Source organism: Oenanthe melanoleuca, chromosome 1A (assembly GCF_029582105.1).
Source record: "Oenanthe melanoleuca isolate GR-GAL-2019-014 chromosome 1A, OMel1.0, whole genome shotgun sequence".
Classification (NCBI taxonomy): domain Eukaryota; kingdom Metazoa; phylum Chordata; class Aves; order Passeriformes; family Muscicapidae; genus Oenanthe; species Oenanthe melanoleuca.
In genome coordinates this window covers 10,726,661-10,749,942 of record NC_079334.1, presented here as the reverse complement: position 1 = coordinate 10,749,942, position 23,282 = coordinate 10,726,661, and the positions used below count along the sequence as shown (strand labels likewise).

General features: G+C 45.0%; 1 protein-coding gene across 3 annotated transcripts; it reads right to left on the bottom strand.

The window, feature by feature from the left end:
* Nucleotides 1-9,383: 9,383 nt before the first annotated feature.
* On the bottom strand, nucleotides 9,384-19,851 carry LOC130266999 (probable G-protein coupled receptor 19). Of its 3 annotated transcripts, XM_056516250.1 has the most exons (3): nucleotides 19,503-19,851; nucleotides 13,087-13,310; nucleotides 9,384-10,798 (listed from the first exon to the last, which is right to left on the bottom strand). In XM_056516250.1, exon 3 carries the CDS (start codon nucleotides 10,762-10,764, stop codon nucleotides 9,535-9,537), a length of 1,230 nt encoding a protein of 409 aa, XP_056372225.1. In that variant the 5' UTR covers nucleotides 10,765-10,798; nucleotides 13,087-13,310; nucleotides 19,503-19,851; the 3' UTR covers nucleotides 9,384-9,534. The 3 variants fall into 3 exon arrangements, with proteins under 3 accessions (XP_056372225.1, XP_056372229.1, XP_056372228.1); XM_056516254.1 differs by lacking the exon at nucleotides 13,087-13,310; XM_056516253.1 differs by lacking the exon at nucleotides 19,503-19,851 and having other exon boundaries at nucleotides 9,390-10,798; nucleotides 13,087-13,368.
* Nucleotides 19,852-23,282: the final 3,431 nt, after the last annotated feature.

The window sequence follows — 23,282 nt, the reverse complement described above, 5'->3', positions numbered from 1 at the left end:
TTCAAGATCAGGTTGGATGGACCTCTGAACAATCTTTAAATTGCAGCTAGAGAATGTTGTCATTGTTCAGCTAATGATTTTCAGCAGCACTTCATGGAAAAAAAAACCCCTAAAAAACCTAAACTGCTTTTTAGTTTGTTGGGGAAAAAAAAAACCAAAAAAAACAAACAAAAAAAACACAACAACAACTAAAACAAAAAACAACAAACCAAACACTTGGGAGGCAGGAGTTTTGCTTCCATAACTAGTACAAGATTAACTCTGGGGGGTTTTTTGTGTCAACCTGTATCTCACAACTGACTTAATCAACACTGCTAGCACTAACTGCTGCTTCAAGCAATTCTGTATATGATCTCTATGTGTTTGGGTGAGTATTGGTGACATTCCTGACTTTGCTGCAGCTGATTAAATAAATGTGTGAATACAAGACTACAAATGGATTTTAAAATGTGCATTTTCATGAGACAGGCTGTTCAGTGTGAATAGAAATATCCTGTGAGGGGTGACTTATTCCCATACCTTCTTTTTCATGGTAACTTTCAGAATACATTTTGATCAAGTTTAACAGTGCTACTTACAACAATGGTGGGTGTTCCTGTGGCAGTGCATTCCAGCAGTGTCCTCCAGCTTTACCATCCTTATGTGGCATGCTCTGAGGTGCCTGTTGATATAAGAACAATCCTTTCCTGCTCCCTATCAAACACAGAGCTGGCCATGTTGCTAGGTCAGTGTTTTTTGTTTAGCATTTCTGGGCTTTTCTTTCCTCTCCCCTTTGAAATCTCCTTTTTTGAATGCATTCCTTCTTTGGTACAGAGAAAGACTATTCTGTGAATCTCCTTTCTTTCCCAAGTGGCCTGGCAGCAAATTTCAAAACCTGTCAAGGGTTCATTTTCCAGAGGACTGTGTGTAAGTAACCATGAGTTACTCTGCTGTTTGTGCCTCTGCACGTGTGTAGCACACCCACCAGCTCACCCCTTCTGCAGTTCACACTCTGTGACATCAGTATAAGTATCCCTTCTGCACTGTCCTTAATAATAACATCACCCTTTGTAGCTCTGGACCCTCTTGTTTCTCAGCCTAGCACAAGTAATGCAAAGTGTAATTCTTCATTCACTTGAAGCATTGGGATTTAGAGGATTCTCTTACTTGTATTTCTGTACAATTCTAGGTTGTGCAGCATTTTCAGCAGTGGTTTCAAATGAAAAGGGAAGTTCAGTTTAGGTTGATGTATCTGAAACAGACTGTGGAATTAAGGGAGGGATTACTTAAAAAAAAATATGGCCCAAAGTAATTTATCTCATTAACATAGCCCAGAAAAGTTTTCATCAAAGTAAGTACAGTAATAGTGTCGGTTTTCCATTTAAATCTGGAATCATATTTGGGATCTCAGATAGTGAAAGGGGAAGGAGGTGTTTTCTAGCTTTCTAATTAGCTAATTACTCTTGTGACAAGTCTCTGTGCAAACCTTCCCAAGGTGATGCTGCTGCAGGGATCTCTTGTTGAGAACAGTGTTACTATTCTCAGCTGCATGTCTCATTACGTTATTCTTAGGGTTCCTCACTTTCTGAAATAAAATAGTAATTAGCTTTTTAATTACTGGTACATCAGTGGAGCCAGTCTTGCTTGCTCTGGGTGTTTGAGAAACAGCCAATTAACTGTTTCAGCTTTTTGGATTTACGTAATGTTTTTTTCCCTATTTTTTTGCAGTATTCACTTAATGTCGTCATTTCAGTTCAATGCCAGTAAATGAGTGGCATTGTGAATGGAAATGATATTGTCTACACATGCTGGCAGATAAAAAAGGCTGACTGACAGCTGGAGAACAATTATAAAGGTTGTCTGAATTAATCCCTCTGCCCTGAGCTATGTGTGGAATGAGCACAGTTGCAGTTCTGTGAATGTATTCATAAAAAATTGTAGGCAGAATGATGAATGGCCTCTTGTGATTGCTTGCATTCACCTTCCATTTTTTTCTCAATTATCTCCTTTGCATGAAGTAGGGCATTTTAGAAAACCAAATGTGCCTATTACTAATGCATCTTAGCATTGGTCTGTCAGAAATACTACCACCAGCTGTAACTTTAAATATCACCTGTTAGCATGGATTAAAATTATTTTCTTTATTGCTCTAAAACTTCTTTTTTATTAGCATATAACTATTTTTGGGTATCAGTGAGAATTTTATAAAGTAGCAATTTCAAGGTAATTATAAGGGATGGAGAGAAATGTGGAGTTTGACAAGGATGCTCCTAAGTGTTAATTTCTTCCCTGTGTGCCATTTTTCTGCCATGCTTGATTGGAAGATCTACATGGAGGTGGTAAGAGTGGAGGATCAACACTGGTGCACTTCAGTTTTATTTCTGATGTCAGGAGCCTTCCAAGGAGCACTGAGAGCCTTGGAGGACACTATTTTAGCAAGGCTCAGGGAAATCTTAGCTAGTAATGTTTCTCCTGTAGTGATCAGGCTACAAGGAAGAGCCAAGTGCTTGGCAGCAGTTGTTTCTCCTGGATAAGGTGACATTTGGAAGCCTGGCCCCCTGCAAACCCCTCTTCTGCCCTTCAAAGAAAATTGGAACTTGAGTTGCTTTTTATTAAATATTTCCCTTAAAGACCAGTCTCCAGTGATCTGTTGTTACCTGGCTAGGAATTTCTTCTGGCAGTTAACATGATCAGCGTGCAGGGAGTGATCTTTGAAGATGCAGTTGTGCTGAGGGTCACATCCTCAGTGTCCTTTTCTTACATACAAGCCCAAGATTCTGACAAAGATGCACTAAATGAGTGTGAAAGGCCAAGTTAGTAATGTGGCAAGAGCTGTTTCAGAGTCTGCAAGAAGCTAGAGGACAGATGAGCTCCCAGCAGTGAGTTAATGCAATCAGGGCTACATCTGGTGCATTTACAGCTAGCTGGTGACTAATCTGAAATCTTGTTAACTCTGGATATTTATTAATAATTTTCCTTCCTGTATTTGGATCAATATGGGGAGGGACTCTGTGGGATATGTGTAGAAGTGGAGATGGTAAATCTCCAGGGCTGAAGAGGAGAGCTGTAGTGCCTTTGGAAATAAGGTGGGCAATTACATCCATCCGTATGTGGCCTCTGCTACCTAATTTTACATGGCCTCGGAAAAAGTTGAAGTCCTTTGTTGCCATGAAAAGGATTCCTGAGTGGAAAAAAAACAGCAACAAGACACTCTTGCTTGGTGCAGGAAAGAGCAAGAAAGAGCAATTTATTAAAAGAAGCCATTGCCTTAAATAAGGCAGTTTGTGCAAAACAAAATACAAACAAATCATTGGCTTTCTCAGGGACCTTGCAGGAGTTTATCTCTGTTATGATTCTTTCTCTTGTGTTTACAATAAAGAAGGAACCTCTAGCTTGGGAAAAATCCTTGCTGAGGCTGAGAAAGTTTCATGGCCTGAGAAAAATACTTAGAACTTGAGAAAAAGGCCTGACAGATTTTGCCCAGGCCTTCAGCAGTGTCCACAGTCCTTGATTTGTCCCTGTTCCCCAAGAGCATCTCTTCCTTTTACTGGTGCATGCAGAGAGAAAGCTTGTGTCTGCCCAGGCATGAGACAAGAATAAATTTAATTATTTAGTGATGTAGTATTTTTTTCTATTCCCCCACAAATGTGGTACCAAATTGAGAGCTGGTGTAAAATGGTTGAGATGCTGCACACAAAGGAATTACTGCTGAATTTGTCACTTCTGAATGTTGTCCAGGCACCAGTTTCATGAAACAAATTAAAGACTTTGTGTGCATTAGCAGTAGTGTAGAAAAAATAATCTGTGGTTTAGTCCAGACTGCTCATCAGGAGGTGACATTTATACAACAATCTTCCAGTAGGTGTATTATGTTTTACTAGAAGCCAGTTCAAATAAAGCTGCTGTAATTTATAATGGCCTATTCCACAACACTTGCTAAGTTGAAAAGAGCCAACTAATAAAGACATATTAACTTACAGAAGCACTTAGGGAGTTAATAACCCTTTCTTTGAGCATATGGGTCTGGCTCTAATAAACATCAAATCTGCTTTTTGTTCTTTTAAACAGGAAGGATTGATACTGAGAAGGGCCAAGCACTCAGAATTTCAGCTGCAATTGATGGTGTGTGTTCAGCACCTTGGAAAACCAACTCCTAAATCAATGTCAGTTAAATCTGAATTTAAATGGGTTGAGTTGAGGAGACTAAAAAAACTCTAGGGATTCTTAAGTGGGCATATGGAAACCCTTAAGTCCAATTATTGGTGATAGCCACTTTGGAGTCACCTCCGTGAGGCTGGTGGAAAAATAAGTGCAAGTGATGTGAATGTCTGCTTCTGACTAGTCCCAACCCCTCAACTTGAAATTTTTAAAATATACTAAACCAAAAATCCAGCTTTCTGCTGAAATAAAAAGGAAGGGACATAATTTGACAATTTGTATGACAATTTGTAATAAGAATTCCCAAGGGCAAGCCACTTAATACCAAGTATAAACGGCAATGATAGAATTTCTACTTAACGTGTGTCAGCTTAATGGAAGAAAAAACAAATGTCTAATGGTTGGCACTGTATCATGTTCTTGCACAGGAAACATTTAAAACTGAGGGATGGATGGGCAAGAGACCCAGGAGTGCTTTCTTCCAGGACTTCTCCTTTGCAGATGGGGTTGAGATGTGTTGTGAACCGGGAGTTTATTCTGTTTCTTTAGTGTCTATATTGATCAGGAAAATCCTACAGAATTTTCCATTTCTTGCTTAGATAATCCATTATATGCCTCCTGTCTCTGGCACTTCTGGGACCTTGGCAAACCAGGAGCTATCTGGTATTGGTGCTACCAAACCCATCTGTCCTAAACCTGTCTGTCCATCTGTTCATCATCTGTCCTAAAGTGATGGAAGGAGTGAGAAAGCTTTTTCCTTGCTCTTGTGTTTTTACCAGTGTAGTCTGGGTTAAAAGAAGCCATGGCAAGCAGAGCCAGGCTCACTCTGATACAAGTGTGACTAGGATTTTCCTGATGTGGAAAGGTGGTTTAAAGAGACCCAGCCTCCAGAACTTCACTCATGGTTGCAGGGTGGTTATGGTGCCTTCAGATCCCAGCTTTCTGTTCTGCTTGGGTATGCTTTCTGTTGTGCTTTAGGGTGATAAAGGTGAAACAGTCTGATACCAGCTATGGGCTCAAGGACAGTTTCTTCAGACTCCAGGCCCAAAGTATAAACAACGTGAGAAGAGGAGGGCGGGCCAGCCAAGAGAAGAGGAGGAGGACACCTTACAATTTGAAACTATTAATTGGATGGTTGACTCCTGTATATAAATGGACTGAAATCTATAAAAATGTAAAATCATGTGACCAAGCCCTCTTTTGCATCCACCTTGGAGCCACTTGGGCAGGGCAGGGGCCACGCTGTGGCACTGTTGCTGCCAGGGTGTGGCCTTTGAAGGCCTCTCAATAAATACCTATTTATTTCCACTAACTCTGTGTGATCTCTGTTCCAGCTCCTAAAGGCAACAGTTAGAGCCCATGATGGCAGTGCAGAACTACCAGCTCTTTCAGCCTGGGGACAATGTGTCCCTAGCTGTTGTGTCATAGCAATGCTGGACTTGTCCTGGCCACCTTCTGTAGTGAGAAACCTTTTGAAAGGTGGGGAAACATGATAGACTTGAAGAAACAAGTGTCCTGTGTGCCTCTGGACTCTGACCTAGCAGGAGGTGGGTAACCATGACCCTGTGGTCTTCTGTGGCCTCAGGGCTTGTTCTATTCAGTTCCTTCTCAAAACTGCAAACCAAAAGAACAACTGGTGTGTTTCAATCACCAATCCAATGTTAATGTTGTGAAATTGATGTGGCCTGCTTAGCCTAGATCTGATTTTATTGTGTCAGAGGCAATTAAATGGCAAAGAAAAGCTAAGTATGTGGTGGTGTTTCAGCAAGAAACAACCAGGTCAGAATATGAACCAGACAGAAAATACTGGTCTTGTGTCACTTTCAAGGTCCTCCCATCTCCTAATTCATGAGATTTTTTTGCTAGTGGCTTTAATGAGAAATATCAGATCCTTATTTAATGGGGATTTCTAAATTTGTGAAATATGTACTGGAAGTGTTCCTGTGGTCAGTGAGGGTTCTTCCAACCCTACTTCCTGTCGTAGAGGAGGAGGAGGAAGGAAGTTTTTTACCAGACATGTAGCATTATTTCTCAGCAAAAGGGATTCCCCACTCCCACATTGCCAGCAGAGATTCTCCTCAGAGGATGTCAGCTTGGGGGTCCAACACACGTGAGCTCCTGCTCCCTGCTGATGGCAGAGGGAGACACTCAGCCCTGTTCATGACACCCTGTAGTACCTGCTGCTCTTGCCATGTTAACTTTCACTGCTGCAGCACTTTCAGGCTCCAGGCATGAACAGGAACCCAAGCATGCCACATTTGCTCTGAAAGCAGGAAAAAAAAGATAATCCTTCTCTGAGAGGGTTGTGACTAGGGATGTCTCTTGCCAGCAGACAGCAGGGAGCTGGAGATTTTGAAACAGAATTGTGAGGAGGGATAGCTGACACCTGCACACTGTCTTCCATTGCCTGCTTTAACACCTGGGATCAAAGTGTCCTGAAGGCTTTTAGGATGCCCTGAGTGTGAAGTGCCTCTGATAGCCTGGACTTGAGGATGTTTGGCCATGCTCTGAGGAGAGGCTGGTCTGGACCAGTTCTGTGCAAGAAATGAAGAAGTTGGGTAAAGAAATAACTGAGAATTTGTGATGGAGGTTTACAAACCCAAGGCTGGCCCAGAGAGACCAGCTGTGAGGAACAACTATTCACCATGTACTGACTTTGTCAGAGCTAGTTGAGAAGAAAATAAAGAATAGTAAGAAAGTACTTGAGATCCTCAACTGTAAAGAGGTCAAATCCTTGGTTCTCAGGCAAAATGCTCCTGAAATGGACAGATGGGCTCTGAGCAAACAGAGTGGGGCAGTTTGTCCTGTCCTTAAGACTTTGTGACTAGGTCATTCTGGACATGCCATTTACAGAATGGCACCACTGTTTGGCAGCTACCCTGTGAAGGGTGTTCTTTCCTACCAGTGATGGCTGGAGCCTGGGAGGACGTGCCAGGGGTCCTTTATCTTCTCTGCTTTCTCTGCCCTGTTCTTAAGTAACCAAGGCTACAGTAAACAATGAGGTACTGGGAGGGACAGACCTCCACTCTGAACCCTACAGAACTCTCCTGTCGATTTTGGAAGATGTGAAAAAAAGAAATCTTTGCAGGCAAGGGATGTGGCAGCCTGGGCTGGACTTTCCATGGGCCACATTTATCCAGCACAATGAGCGAAATTCACCCAACAGGATGCTAGTGCTGCCCTAATTTAGAGGATAAATAGTTAGCTGTGTATTCTGAGGGCAATGCTATAGAAATTGAGAAAATGAATGTTCCACATATAGACTTAGCCCAATTCTTATTAATGAGATTAATAACCAGGGGAAAGAAAAAAAGGAAAAAAAAATCTCTCTCTTTCAGGAAGTACGGATGACTTTGAGTGAAGAAATTTTCATTCAGAAAGTCCATTTTAAATGAGAGTGGCTCAACTTACAGTCCCTTCTTCCTCCTCTTCCTTTCATTAGGTCCTCTTCTTTACCTGTCAGATCCTTGCAGTCCTTCCTCCTGCTTTCCACCCCCTCTACAGACATTGCCCTACCTGAGCACCACACACAGCCTTCATGGTAGAGAGCAACAACAAATTGGTGAGCAGGAGGCAAGAAAAGGGTCTGGAGTGGGGTAGAAAGGACAGGATGGGTCTGTGAGCTGCCAGCCCGCTCTGTCAGATGGATCATAGCTGAGCTTGAGGAACCTCAGGGTTTCCAGGCAGCACAAAGTGATCATCACACATGGTGAGAGTCCAGCACACATTCTCTCATTACTGACTACACCACCCCCAAATGATAATCCAGTAATCCATCTGCTTCTTAGATGAATTTTTCTTGCCTGGGTGCTACAGCCACCTCTGTATTTCTGAGCTAGCACTGAAACAGTTTCTGGGACCTAGCTATGCTGTTTCCTCCTCCTGTTGAAGCTGGGTGGGTCAGTGATTCTCATCTCTGTGGCACATATTATCTGCTAATGGGCCATCTTTAAACCAGCTGGGGAAATCATCTTTATCTTTTCCACAACCCATCCTCCCTCCAGGAAGATATCATCTGCTAAGTCCCAGTGCACGACTGATAAAATTACATCATCCCACTGGGAGATGCTCCAGCCAGGGGGAGGAGCCAAGCCTTTCTTACCTAGATAAAATCTGATATTTTGGACACCAAGATACCTTTTTTCCACTGGATTCCAGAGGAAAACCGGACCTTTCCACATCATCCCTGCACCTTAAGAGGAAAACTGCACCTTCTACAGGAGCACTGCTTCAGCTGTACCACATCTGCCACTGCAGGAGGATGCAGCCACCATTTAATGGGACTGCTGCCAACACCCTGACTTGACTGACAGGGTGTCAGGTTGTATTCTGACTCTGTCAGTGTTTTGGGATTGCTCTTTGTAATACTGTATTTCTATTTTAATTTTCCTAGTGAAGAAATGTTATTCCTAATTCCCAAATCTTTGCCTGAGAGCCCCTTAATTTCAAAATGATAATAATTTGGAGGAAGGGGGTTTACATTCTCCATTTCAAAGAGAAGCTCCTGCCTTTATTGGCAGATACCTGTCCTTCAAACCAGGACACATGCCCAAACAGTGGAAGATGCTACCAGGCCGGCGTGGGAATGCAGAGCTCGTGTTCCTGCTCCTGTTTGGAAAAGGCCACTGTTGGCTGCAGGTGCCTCAACAGAAGAGGAGCAGACCAGGAGACACAGCCAGTTTCACAGGTGAGGAGGCCCAGGGTGCCCAGCACAGGCATGGCCCCTTCTGCTCAGCAGCTCTTCTTCCCAGCTGTGCCATCTCTGGGTGGGTGCACCAGGCTAGGGGTAGAAGGAGCTGGAGGGGCTGGGGAAGGTGAGACCAAGGAGGGGACTTTTCCTGGGCAGTTTGGACCACAAGATCTCTGGAGACAAAGATGCAGAAGCATCCAGCACTGGCCCCATGCTGACTCTGCTGGCCCAGTGGGAGTTTTGTCACTGATGAGGCCAGTGGGCTCAGACTGAAGCCAACAGGGCCTTCATATGGATGTCTTACTTATGGGGTCTCAACAGGATGGACAACCCCAGCATAATGGAAGGAAGCCTAGATGGCTGGGGGTGGATTTAGGCATTTATGCACCATGGCCCATCCTGTAAAGGGATTAAAACAAGCAGTTTTGTTCTTTCCCTTTTCTTCCTACAGATAGAGAGTGTAAGGACTCTTGTTTTGCAGATAAGCACTGCTTGTGATTCTGGGAGAGGAGTTTGCCAAAGCAGAAAGTAGTAACCAAAATGAAATAGAACGAATGCATCAAACCCAAGGCATTTAATAAAATAAAACATCTCTTTCCTCCCCCTTGCCAAAGGCTGGGTTAAAAATATTCAACTATACATAGGTTCAAAAGGAGAGAAAACTCCTTCTGGGGGTACACAGTATCTTTTGAAAACAATGAGGCTCACTAGACAAACGTATTTGGGGGATTGGATGGAATAGGCCAGGCAAGCTTTCTTTCCTTGGCTTCTCTGTTAAAAGCGTCATAGGTGGAGTCTTTGGTGACACTTTTGGCTGTAGCTGGAATATCTGCAATACCAACATGATTTTTTTTTGCTATCCTGGAGCTGGTGGTGATGGTGTATGCATTGCTTCTGTAGCATTTCATGGCAGACATGCAAAAAGTTTCTTTCATCCCTCTTCTGAAGTTCGCATTATAGATGGAGTAGAGGGTTGGCTTAGAGGCTGAGGAACTGAAAGAGATCCAGGTGATGGCCAGGAAAAGCAAGGAGCTCTTTCTGTAGTCTGTTTCCTGTGGATGCCACAACTGTACCACGAAGAAAGGCAGCCAGGACAGGAGAAACATCAAATTTAACATTAAGAACATCTTGATGGTTTTCACTTTTGTTCTTGGAACAATGTTTGTTGTTCTCCTGACAGTCATTCCATCCGTGCCTATTCTCCAAATGTACTTAATGACTTTCTGGTAAAAAAGGATAATGAGGAGGGATGGGATCAAAAACACCAAGAGGAGGTGGATGATACCGTAGGCAGCTCCTTGCCAAGAACTGGGGAGAAAAAAGTTGCAGTGGTGATCACTGCTGGAGCCGTAGAGAAAACAGGCCGGTGATGCAAACAGAGCACCACAGAGCCAAGAGGCCAAAATCATTTTTTTGGCTTTCCCCCTGGACACTTTGAAGCTCAGGGGGTAGACAATGGTGTAGAAGCGATCCGCGCTGATGGCGAGCAGCACGTAGGTCTGCACCCCGGGCGTCAGGTACTGCAGGTACCTGCCCAGCCGGCACACGCCGCTGCCCAGCAGCCACCGCCCGGAGCTCAGCTGCAGCAGCAGCAGCGGCGCGCTCCCCACGCTGCCCACCAGGTCTGCACACGCCAGGGACACCACAAAGTAGTTGGTGGTGGACTGAGTCCTCCTGCTCCTGTGGATCACTAAGCAAACGAGGAAGTTTCCCAAGACAGAGATCAGCCACAGCGCTCCCCAGACCACGCTGGCGGCTGCGATTTCCCCCGGCCTCAGCCCGTACTCCACCAGAGAGCGGTTCCTGCTGGAGCCGGCTCCTGGGGCTGCAGGTTCTGCCATCCCATAGCCAGCAGGGAGGGTGGAGGCTTTGGGGCTGCTCGTGTTCTGCAGCAGGAGAAAGGTGAGGAGAAGAACAGGACCACTGCTGTTATCCATGCTGCGAGAAACTCAGCCACGTCTTCTGCTCAGGCTGCAGACAGGAGAGAAAAGGTTTTGTTGAACAGCTGTGTATGAAAAGTGCATCTTAACCTACAAAATAATATTGTCAATAGTAGAAATATGTACTGTGACATCTGTATTTCTGGGCAAACACTGAAATACAGCTTCTGGGTTCCTCTGTAGCTGGTGGTATGACAGGCTGTGTCAGGGGGATCCCACCCCATTCCCTGGCTGGTTTGAGGTGGCTGCCAGCCTTTCATGCCCTTTCACGCCCTTCCACTTTTGTTCCTCACAGCCCCTCTCCACATCTGCCCCATATGCACCATGACCCCAACTCTGCCTTCATGGCAGGGGTGAGGAGGGCAGGACCTCTGTGGTCAACACAGAGGGTCCCCAGGTAGTAAAAGGCCTCAGTCCAGAGAAATTTCTGGACCATTTCCATGTATGTCCACAAGCCCTGACCAGACCAGGTTATAGCCCCCTTTTTCCTGTGGTTTTCCCTGGAGCAGGATGTCTGTAGTGGGAAGCCCTTCCCTTGCTGCTGGGGTGCTGCCCAAGGAGACTCTCTGAGACTGAGCACCCTCAGCACCAGCCCCACACCTCTGGAAAAATGACTGTTTCGATCTTGAGTGATCCAACCCCTTGTGGATGAAGAGAGATGAATTTTTGGGAGCCCCTCAGTGAGAGGCCTTCGGGGTGTGCACTTTGGATTATTGTTCTTGTCCGTGGAATAGCAATGTCCCTGACAGGTGACAGCAAACCTATCACCTGTCAAATGTCACTGCCTGTGAGTTACAGGTTGTCTGAGGGTGTTACTTGTGTGAAATTGTTCTGCACCCTCCTGGCAGACACACCACAAAATGTGATGCTCCTATGCCTGTATTGCTAGATAGTTTCCAGTTTAGCCAGATGGTTGGGTTGGTCTTAGCCTGTCACAGGGGTAAAATGGGAAAATAACTAATTTTAGTGGCTGTACAAATGCAAACACCTTGTTGCTGTCTGATGTCCTTTCAGTCATCATCTTGACGTGCAAAGCCTTTTTCTCACTAGACATGCAAAGTCTTTTCTATGGGTCTACTGTGAGAATGCTGAACTACAGGGCTTGATACTGTGTAGGATAAATCAGGATTCAGTTAATGACCACAAGATCCAAAAGTTCATCCTGGAAGCCAAATTAACAAGCTGAAAAAACCACCATCATCCTCCTCAACTTTCCAAGTGATCCAGATTACCAGGTTTGCTTTCTGATGGGTTTCTTTCAATGTTTCTCTGATGCTTTTTGCTATGCCTACTCTGGCTCTGCATCTACCACATATTATTTTCTCCTTGTCTGCTTACTCAGAGTGAAGCCTGAAAGCACAGAGCCACTGGACAAATTTGGGGTTTTGCCCCTTGTGCTGTTTTGCAATGTCCCCTTCAATAATGCAGTGAAAAAAGTCATCAGATGTGGAAGAAGAAAAGAAGTAATAATTGCTTGGTGTGGTTATAGAAGACTTTTTTTCCTCTAACTTTTTAGAGCCTGTACTTACTGTGACTTTTGTCATGTGAAGGGGCACTGTCAGCAGGTCATACCTTGCCCCTTGTCCCCTCCTCTGCTGGAGGGCTGTGGCTGCTGCCCAGCCTGGCCTTGCCTTCCCCCTCATCCTTGGTTGCCTTCCCTCTATTTTCTTTGTGGCTTTGCCTGGCAGATGATTCCTGATTTCTCAGAGGGCTGCTGCTTGTCTTTCCCCACCCTCCTTTGGATGGATCTGCTCTCCTGGAGAAATCCTTCTGTCACCAGCTATTGGCAGGGCATTTGGACTGCTGTGTCTGGCAGAGTGGCAGGATGCATTGTCAGTGCAACCTGCTAAATTACCTGTTAGAATTATCTGTAGTAAAATAATATACATGGAGCCTATTAACTAGATAGAAAGGAACATTTTGGGATAGTTTTCTTCCTTAATTTCCCTTCTTGCCATGCAGAAGTATGTGCCATTTAAAAATAGTCAGCCATACAAATTAAGCTTCAGAGAAGAATAATCAGATAAAATGTCTTGGCCAATACTGAAGAACAGTGGAAATCTGGTACAAGAATGAAATGGCCTTTCTCAGCTGTTAAAATAGGCAGACTTGCTAACACTGTTCTCAGGATATTTCTCCTTGTGAGCCAAATCTGCACTCCGTGTCTGCTCAGACCTGACACATTTAGGTTTACAGGTGGGTAAATCCCAAAATAGTTACAGGGTTGTAGTGCCCAGACAGTACTTTTTGACTTTTTTTTTCTGCTGCATCTTGACTGTAAGTCAGCCTAGTCACTGCTCATGGGAGAGCTTGGGTTACCTGCAAGGATGCCTTGGAGAAGGCAAGAATTGAGAAGCCCTGGGCAGAGAACGATGTGAGATCCCAATGGAGAGCAACCAGTGGGTGTCCAGAGGGAGGAGAATTCCAGGAGGTTCATCCAGCTGCCTTGTGTTGGAGTTTTGCTGGCAGAGGAAGCAACAGGAGGGTGGGAAGAGCTGCCCACATTCAGCAGAGGTGGCTCTTGTGTGGTGCTGGTTTCCTTGCTGTCAGTGGAACAGGAGAGGCATTAAACAGAGAGACAGCTAATGCTGAATTTTTTGATTATTCTTTGGAAAACTCCCAGGTCATTTAGCACAGTGCACACAGGTTACAGCTGAAAATATAGGTGTAGTTGTATGGAGTTTAACCAACTTGAGCCTAGGATTTCACTGTTGTACAGAGTCACTTGTTTTATTTTTCAAAAAAGTAAAATGCAATCTGATTAACCACCGTGCTCTGAGTTTCCTGCATTCCTAGTCATAGACAATTTTTTCTTCAAATGGACCAGAAACCAATTTATTTTATTTCAAATTATCTCTATTCAAGCCTATTTTCTTTATGTGGCACTGAGATCAGGATCATGCCCTGATTCAGTTCTAAGAACCTGAGTTTCTATGGCCCAGCATATATTTTTCTTCAGTAATCAATTCTGGTTTTTATGAGTCTGCTTTTTATAGTGGAGACTTGAACTTCTGCATTATGAGTAATGCTCCAAAAGGAAACATGACCATAAAAAGCTCAGCATAGGTAGAACTCTTTATGGGTCTGAGATGCAAATAACTGGAGATACCATGGCTTGCTACATTATTTATCCCCAATTGCCATGTCTGTGTTTGCTGCATTGTTTGCTGAAATATAGTTTAAGTGTTTGTGAACCATCCAACTTGCAAATATCATATCCATAAAAACCAGTGATGAGTTCTGTCAACTCCCTTTTCCCTGAAGGTCCATAAGCAAAACTTTAGAAGCACAGCAAGTAAAAATTACATAAAACAAGTAGCTGAGGCCTAATTACATTTTTAATTAACAAAAAAAATGCCTCTATTAATTTTTCCTTTAAACCAATATAATACTGACCTGAATGGCTGCTTTCCAGTAATTACAAATCTGCATGGATTCAGCAGTGCCACAAATCTCACTTTGTCTTTCAAGCATTTTAGAGTGGGAATCCTTTTAAAACTGGTATGAAGCCTTTCTGTATTTCTGTTAAAAGCCTACTTTTTTGTGCATTAGCTTTGGAAAAGAAAGAGCATGAGAGATGACTCATAATCTTTGAAGAGGGATTTCCTGGTGCCACAGTTCCATTTTACTGACCTTAATTTGCAGTTTGGAAACCAAATAGCTCCATTTTCAGCTGATAGGTCTCCAAAACAGATCTGTTACTTAGAGATTAACTATTTGAGCCACAAGAGCTTCATGAAATCACTGCCATGTATCCTTGGCTGTTGCACAAAGCCCAAATGGGATTGTCACTGTGTGTTTGCATGTTCACTATCCTGTCTAAAAATGCAGTGCCCATTGCAATTTGAAAGAGCAAAACCTAATAACATTCACAAAGGAATGCAGCAGATGGGTTTTTTTAAATGTTTAATCAAAAGAAAAAGCATTTTGTTTCCCAACTATTGTTTTTCAGGATTAGGAATGCAGCTAAATAAGCAGATCATTGTACATTACTTGATCTAAGTGCTAACAGAGGGGCTTTTTTATTCAACATATTTTACCTCTCTGCATCATAGCTGCAAAACACCAGCACTGGCCCAGCAAATTGTTTCAAAAGCATTAAGTTGGTCATTCACTCCATAAACTTCCCTCTCTGGAGAGGAAAAGCTGCCAGACTGGAAGAGAAATGCTTCATGTAACTGAGTGTAATCAACTTTAAGAGTGTGAGTAAATAGAAGCAAGAGTGGGGGAGGGGGGCTTTTGTCTGGCTGTGAGATGCTGGGAGGTGACACCCACCCTGCCCAAATTCCATTGAACTGCCCTGCCCGTGCATTGTGCCGATGCAGAAATGCCTTTGCAGATCAGCAGAGTGTTTCAGCCTCTCTGTCCCTTGCTGTGCAGAGATGACTGTTCTGCATATTGAGGCCATTTAGTCCTGCTTGCAGTGGAGGAATGCAGATGCTTCTGCAAGCACACAGTTTCCCTGCCAGTCCTTTCCTCTGCTCTGGTGCTCATAAAGATGCTCAGCTCTTTGCCCTGCTCCTCTTACGAAGGCGTTTCCATTCTCTGGGCAGCTCTTCTGGGCAAAGCCTGGAAACCTCTCCATGTGAAGTGTGCTCCTCCTCACTCTCTGCATTCCAGTGTGTGGGGATAGGAAGCATCTGCCCCTATTTTATCAGGAGATTAACATGTTTATATAATATATATATAATATATAATAACATGAGTGCAGTGAAGCCTTTGAGATCTGTGCCCACATCTCATGTGCTGCTGCCTGCTCTCTAGCTTCACCCAGCTGGTGGAGATCCCTGTCCTGCAGCGTGGATAACCAAGGGTGATGTGAATGCAGGCATGGATTGGCTCATGGATGGAGCTCTCAGTGCTGGTGTGGACATGGCTCAGCTGATGGTAAAAGCTTCTGAGCTGAACTGATTGAGTAAGCTGATCTGTGTTTTTGCATATTACACCCGAATCTGAGGGCCTAACCTGTAGGGAGGGGTGAGGTCATGGGAGCAGGAAATACAGATGGAATCAAATAAAAGAAGGAAGTGTTCTAATTTTCAGCACATCTAAAGAATATCTGCTGTATACTGGAGGAAATTCAGGGCATCCAGGCAGACTCTTAGCCACTGGCCTTCTTTGACTCTTCAAGTTCTTTTCTGACTGTTTTAACAAGATATTAAAACTGAAGATAAGGATATAATACTGCAACAGCTGCTGGGATTGGAATCAGTTTTTATTTATTGTACTGGCTGATCGGGGAAGAATTCTTTTTCAGCTTCATCCTTCTAACTGAGCTTAGTAAGGTGTGAGACATGAAGTAGCAAGCTGGAGCAAGAACAGGGTCCATCTATTCCTTCTGGGTCTGCCAGCTCACACCTGGACCAAGCACTGTGGTCTGGATCACTGGGTTAAGGGCAATTCCACAAGGTATGATTTTGATGACCGAGCAGGATTCAAACCTGAACACAAGTCATAAGTCACTGCATTTTGGCTGAGTGTCCTTAATAGATATTGCTGTCTCCTGAAGTTCATTGTGGTTAAATGTTCTGGGAGCAATGGCTTTTCTCTGCATCTGGAGGCAATGAATTTTTCTCATTTATTTCCTGGGAATACAGCTTCCACCTACTGGAATTGTCCAAGAAGGGTGTAGAGAACCTTGAAATACAACTTTAGAGGCTTTTTGTCCTCCCTAATGGGGATTGAGTCTGGGCATGGCTAGGCTGTACCCTTTCCTGATTCAGAAGTAAAAACATAGGGTTAAGACTGACCTGGAGGAAGTCACTATAGGTCTATTAACATGGGATAAGTTGCTAAAACCCAGTAACTATTCGTGCACCTGCCCCTTGAGATGTTTGTTCTCTGCTGGCACTGAGAAGGAGCCCTTACTGTAACTGCAGATTCCATTTACACCCAACATCATGCTCTGGTCCAGGTACAGGCAGTGGTAAAATACGAGCCAGGTTTGTGCTCAGTGTTACCCAGCTAGACATCCTCACCTCCTCAAAGGGCACCACAGCTCACAAACATGCACACAATGGTTGCAAGTCTCTTCTTAGGGCTGTAACTCTTGCCCCCAAAGGACAGCCCTGCAGGTTTAAGTGTTCCAGGGCTTTATTTTACCCTCCTGCTGCTGGGATTAGTATGCAAAACTCCAGATTAGCCCTAAATGCCTAAAAATTATTATCTAAAAATGGTTGTAGAACCCAGATCTGTGCCCAGTGTGACTGTGGAAGCATGAAAAAGTGGGAGCAAGCAGAAGGAGGACTGACCTAATTTCCAGCTCTGCTGTCACAACAGCTTCCACCTACTGGAATTATCCAAGAAGGGTGTAGAGAACCTTGAAATACAACTTTGGAGGCTTTTTGTCCTCCCTAATGGAGATTGAGCTGGGCATGGCTAGGCTGTACCCTTTCCTGATTCAGAGGTAAAAATAGAGATGCTCTCTCCCACACACTTGCATTAATTTTTGGCAACACCAGGCCTTGCCCACAGCACAGCACAGCACATTCTTGTGCTTGATGTGAGGAACATGGTGCTTACCAGGGCTGCTTTGCCATGGTGGGTGTTGACAGATAAGCCGTGGTGAATCTCATGCCTGGCTGGTTTCTCTGCCCATCTCTTGGAAATTCTCACCCTCTCCCCCACAGGGAAAATGCATCAGCAGCTACAGTGAGGGCTTTGGCAGCTTTAGCTCACCCTCTCACCAGCAGGGAGCACATGTTCTCCCCCTTGGAGAATCTGAGGTATTTTTGTTTTGTGTGCAAAGGTTATGCAGAAAGGAGTTCTTGACAGGAAATCTTGTGGAAACTGCTTTTTTTGTCACACAAGACACTAATGTGGCAACAGGATTTTTGCACTGGTGTGAGCATTTGTGCTGGGATGCAGGAGTTCCTGTCTTGATGTGGGTCTTGACCCTTCTTGGAAACATGGAACAGGTGCTCACAGGGCACGGGTCCCTGTGCCAGACACTGTGACAGAGAGTGGGGTGGCAGTGCTGGCTTATAGCCAGAGATGCCTGAGGTGCTTCCAGGAGGACTTATCTGGTAGGAATAAGAGGAACAGACCTGCATGAGCAGTAAAACAAAGTTCACACAGGCCTCTGCCAGAGGATACAGCCATTAATGGGAGTATTTCAGTCTTCCTGTACCAGCTTGGCTGGAGAAGCTGGGGGGGGCTGAAGGCCATGCACAGCCTGAAGTTGGGCTGGAAATGCCTGATGTGGAGATGATTGTGGGAAGGGAGTCTCTCTGCTGGACAAGGCTCACGGAGGATAATGAAGCCACTGAGGCAAGGTGTCAGCCTGCTGATAGCCCCTGATCTGGAGATGCCTTGCAAGAACTGTGTGTGCTGCCTGCCAGGGGGAAGTCTAGGGAAAGATGGAAGCTGCTGGAAGGCAGAAACCCCAAACACACAAGGGCTGCGTCATGTTTTGGTGCTGGGAGTACTGGTGGGGAGGGTGAGCCAGCTCCACCTGAGGATGTTAAGGGTTTGTTCTGCATTGTCTGGCTGGAATTGCTCTCTGTTCAACACCTGAGAGAGGGTGCCCGGTGGGGCTGTGAAGGAAAACGCAGATGGAGGTTGTGTGGTGTGACCCAGGGTGGGAATTGCACTGCACTGCTCTGCAAACAGAGGCCTCACAGGAGAGCTGCGGGGGAGTGAGAGTCTGCAAGCTCTTACTTTGAGACAAGGAGCACAGCTCTCCAAATGTGTCTAAGGTGTAAAGATTCCTCGCCTTACTGAGTCACCTGAGACCAGAATGCTTAAAATAAACCAGAAATCAAGTTTACTCATCAATCAAGTCTCAAAAAAATCCATAAACACCCAAATACGCTTTTAAGGATGCCTCTGGGTTGGCAACCAGTTTTTCTGCAAACCAAGCCACTTGTTTAAGTGGTTAAGAGTGACTTTAACAACAAACCTTCAAGAACCACATCTGAGAACCTTTGCCAGAAAGAACTGGCTATGAATCCTGCCTCATACACATAAATGGCCTTTTGAAAGCAGAAGGCAGCTTTACTTCCGCATTGCTCTGTGGAGCCAACATACTGTTTGACATGCTGGAAGCCAGCTGGATAAATGGGAAATATTGCTATGCATTCTTAGAGAGTCTGTGCCTGAATTAGCCAAACCAGAACAGCCCTCTTGCCTGTGCTGGCTGTGGATAAGCAAAGATTGCTCTGCCCGTGGGGTTTCCCTGAGTAGCTGCACCAAGGCACCCACAGGGATAAAGGGAGACAGGGCTTTCAGAAAGGACGACTTCAAATTAATGACTGAAAAATACAAAAGCAGCTGTTCTATAGCAAGGACATGAGGAAGGAAGAAGCTGTTTGAATGTGTTCAGAAACAGAAAAAAACAGATGAGCAGATAGCTCTGCTCCATTGCTGTAAAGTAATTTTCTGTTTCCACTGAAGTGATGATGTCAGGAGATTGTTTCAAACAAATAAGTAACATAATTGAAAGATAATGAATATAGATAGAGAGAGTATAGATTTGTCCAGAAAATAGAGGGAGTTATTCTGCAGTAATTCTACACAGCCCCTGCTTTCAGCAGAACAAGATTAAAATTCAAGCCCCACAGAACATTTTCTCCAGAGGAATGACTCCTCCTGGCTAATCCCCGAGTGATTTAAATGCACATAAGTAAATACACATAAGATAAATTACTGGAAAAGATCATGTCGTTTGCCTCTGCAGGGAGAATTACTCCTTCAGCTACAGCAGTGCTCGGCACAGCCCCTGTGCATCCACATACCTGCTCCACAGCATAATCCCAGAGGCGCTGGTCTCCTCCTTGCTCTGCTGGTTATCCCAAGTGAAGGCACGTCTGGGAAGGTGCCGGCCGTGCTGGGAACCACGGGGAACCTCGGATCTGCAGCTGCCCCTGCCCGGCTGTTTGCAAAGCCGCCTGAGGGGAGGGACGGGATAATCCACCCCTCTTCTTCACCGGAGGGAAAAAAAATGACGTTTGGCAGGGGTGGCCGCTGCCCAGCTCCTTTCTGGGATGTCATGTGGGATGCGGATCATGCGGCCGCCCCCCGGCAGGTCCCGGGCGCCGCTCCCGCCCCGTCGGGGCCATCAGCACCAGGGACAGCGCCGGGCGCGGCGCGCCGGGGACACCGGGGGACACCGGGGGACGTGGGGGGACCCTGGGGGGACACCGGGGGGGGACCCCGGGAGCGCCCCGGGCTGGGCCGCCCCCGGCCCGCGGCGGGCCCGGCTGCCGGCGCTGACGTGCCGGTTGCCATGGCGAGCGCGGCGGCTGGAGAGGATGCTTTTCTCCCACGATGGTCGCCATGGGACCCCGCCGATTGAAAGGAACGGGGGGAATGAATAAGAGGAGGGAGGTGGAGAGAATATTTAACTAGTTTCCTCCGGGAATTTGTGTCCTTTTTTTTTTTTTTTTTTTTTTTAATTCCCATGCAGATACTGAAACTCAGTCTCCGTTCTCCTGATTTGCCCCTGATCTAAAATTCGGCGCATTTTTATTTTATAGGGAATGGCACCAACACCATTTCCTTATGTTCTCTGTCACATACACTTTGTTAAGCAAGCTGGAATAATAATAATCCTGCCCAAATCTTAATCAGTCATCTCTCATAAACGTTTTTCCTGCAGAATTGCAATGATCCCATAAATTGTATTACACTGCAAGTTTAAGGAAGGAAGGGATCATTTTAGTCCTGACAAACTTTCTGCCTGTGAGCTAAGCAAGAAATTTTTTTTGAGTATGGATTTCTATTATTTTGGGATTTCTGACTTCAAATGCATTGGTAAATTGAACCAACAAAGGCTGGGTATTTTCCTTTGTTTTCCCTCATTTTCTCAGTAGAGAACTCCAAGTATATTTTTATAACTTTTTTTTACTAGTTGTCTTTAGTGGAGAAAAAGTGGAGTTTTTTATTTAAAAAATGCTGTCAATGTGTTTTTTCCCCACTAATTGCCATGGCATAGCTCAGTTTCCTGTATTTTACACTTTTAAGTTACATTACTAACAGTGGAGTGGGCACCCTGGGGGTAAGGTTAGAAGCACAGAATAATAGACTAGGCTAGAAATAGGTAAGGTGTGGGCAGATTTTTTTGACTGAATGACATGGAGAGTGTCAGCAAGAATTGTCTGTTCATCTTCCAGTGGAAGAACTTGGAAGGGAGCATCAGGAAGGAACCTGGTTCAGAACATGAAGAAGGGGAGTAGAGGGGGCAAGGATCTCCCAGTGTGAATTGTGCCACTAAAGGGTAGCCCACCAAGAGCAGGGCTCTTTGTTTTGTTGTTTGCTGTTTTCACCTGTTTAAATCCCAACAGTTGTTCAGAGAGTAGTGAGAAACTCCCCAGAGTTGAGCTAAACCCATGCCTTTTCTTCACTGTGCTCAGACCCCTCTAAGGTCTGACCTTGCCCCTCTGCGGTCTGAGCACAGACATGTGAAAAGAAAGTGAAATTCTGGGACAACAAGCTCTGGGAACACCTTGTATGAGCCTGCTGTGGAAAACAGTAATGTGCCTGGAGGAAATATGACACACTGTCATTGGTGTTTGGCAAAACAGGGGGATGTCTTGGCTTCTGTCCAATTAAAGCTTGTTATGAACTTGTTTACTTTGCCTCTTCCCCAAGCATTGCATGCAAAGCAGGAGTCACTGGCCCTTGGAGTGAGTGTACTGTACTGTGCATCCTGATGGATGTCATTCCATGTCACCTACATGCACAGAGAGCAGCTGGGATGAGTCAGATCTCTGTGGCTGAGGCTGCCACAGCTCCTGCATTCTTGAATTAATGTACATGTTTGAAACAGAGCAGGACTGATGTCGAACCATTCATTGAGAAGCAGCAGTAAGATCTGTAGCAGCTTTAAAGAGGAAGTCTTTAAATCCTGGAGAACACTGAGCCCTTCCCTCTTACTCAGAGAGTGTTCCCAATCATGTGGTGATGTCAAAGTCAGGTCAAGGGGCTGAGGACAGAAAGGATTGCTGGCAGTGCCAGTCAGAGAGGGAGCTATGGTATCAGAAGGAGTTATGCAAGTACTGGAATCATGGATAAGCCAGTGCTAAGGAAAACTGAGCCACAATTTATTATTTCAGTCTGTACATACTCTTGGCTGAACAGGACTGATTCGATTGTTGGATGACTATCTCCTGCCCAGCAGAACAAAATCTTTTTTACTTTCCTGATAAGGCCAGAGAACCCAGGATGGGGTCAGTGTAATTTGGGGGCCTTGTATAGAGCAGAACTGGGGATGTGAGCTTGGTTTAAATCAAACCAAAGCAAAACAACCCCCACTGAACCCCAAATTTACTAATTGCTCTCATCTGCCCACTGTCAGATAAGACGCCTGGATCCCTGTAGGCTTCCATAGCTCTCCTTGGAAGAACTATCCCCATGAGAAGTTCAAGAGGCAGGATTAGTTCCCCACAGTGCCAATCCTGCTTTATAGCAGCTTCACCTGAGGGGCTGCAGAGATGGGAACTGGCTCTACATCCATGCTACAAAAGGCAATACCATTCTCAACAGCAGATCTGGTTTCCCAGGGATGTGGGGGGTGAGAGGAGTTGGTTTTTAGCTGCTGTGTTGCATGTCCTTGGTCAGGTCAGGGTTGTGTCCAGCCCTGAGTGTGTGCTCCAGCTTGGCACAGCAGCTCAGGGGTCAGCCTGGCCCAGTGCCGTGGGCAGGGGCCTTGAAAGGACAGGAATTTAAACACATAATCCTACCCCAAAGCTGTCTCTTGTGCTACACAGACCTGCTGCAGCATAAAGGCATCCTGCCACCTCCTGTCAGACAGAAACCCTTAGTCCTCAGCCTCTTTCACCCAGCTAAAACTTTTACATACAATTTTGCCCTGTGAGCCAAAAATGAACTAACCACTGAAGAGACCAACCCTTCCTTACAGTAGAGGCAATTGGTGCTGAAGTGTCTCCTGAAATAGGATGAGAGGCTTGCTATGTCAATGAGAGCAATGGTAAAATAGATGGCCAAAATCTGGGCTAAATTCTGATGAGCTCTGCTTGGGGGAAGAGAAGCAAAAGAAGTGAAATTATAGAAGTGTGAATTGAGCCCTTATTACCCAGGCCAATGTAGAGAACACACTTCTCACTTGGCCTAGGGAAATTAAGAAATAGGACTTCCTTGAAATTCTGAAATGTAACTCTTTTGAACAATCACCAAGATTCTGCATATATAAATTCCCATAAGCATTTTTACATGTTCACATTTAATGCATTGGCTGTTTTTAGATATTTTTCAGAAAACCCTTGTGTTGTCTCATCTTCGGTGAAGGAGAGAGAGGGGTCCCCATAACTTTTTCATTTTATGTACTTTTCTTTCTCATGCTGCCTTTTTAAGCACAAAAGCACCTGCCTATGCTGTGATGGGGTCTGTTTAGCAAATCTGGAATTGAGCTTGGGAGTTCCATGTGCTCCAGCTCACAGTCCTTGCTCACAGTCCTCTGGTCAAGGTTGGCTGCTGCTGATGGCTGGTAAACCAGGTTCAACTGTTCTCTCCAAAAAATGCAGAAGAGGGGCTTTACAATGAAAAAAACACCCAAG

Excerpts from the sequence above, each read along its gene's own strand:
- LOC130266999 (XM_056516250.1), bottom strand. The coding sequence starts at position 10,764 with ATGGATAACAGCAGTGGTCCTGTTCTTCTCCTCACCTTTCTCCTGCTG.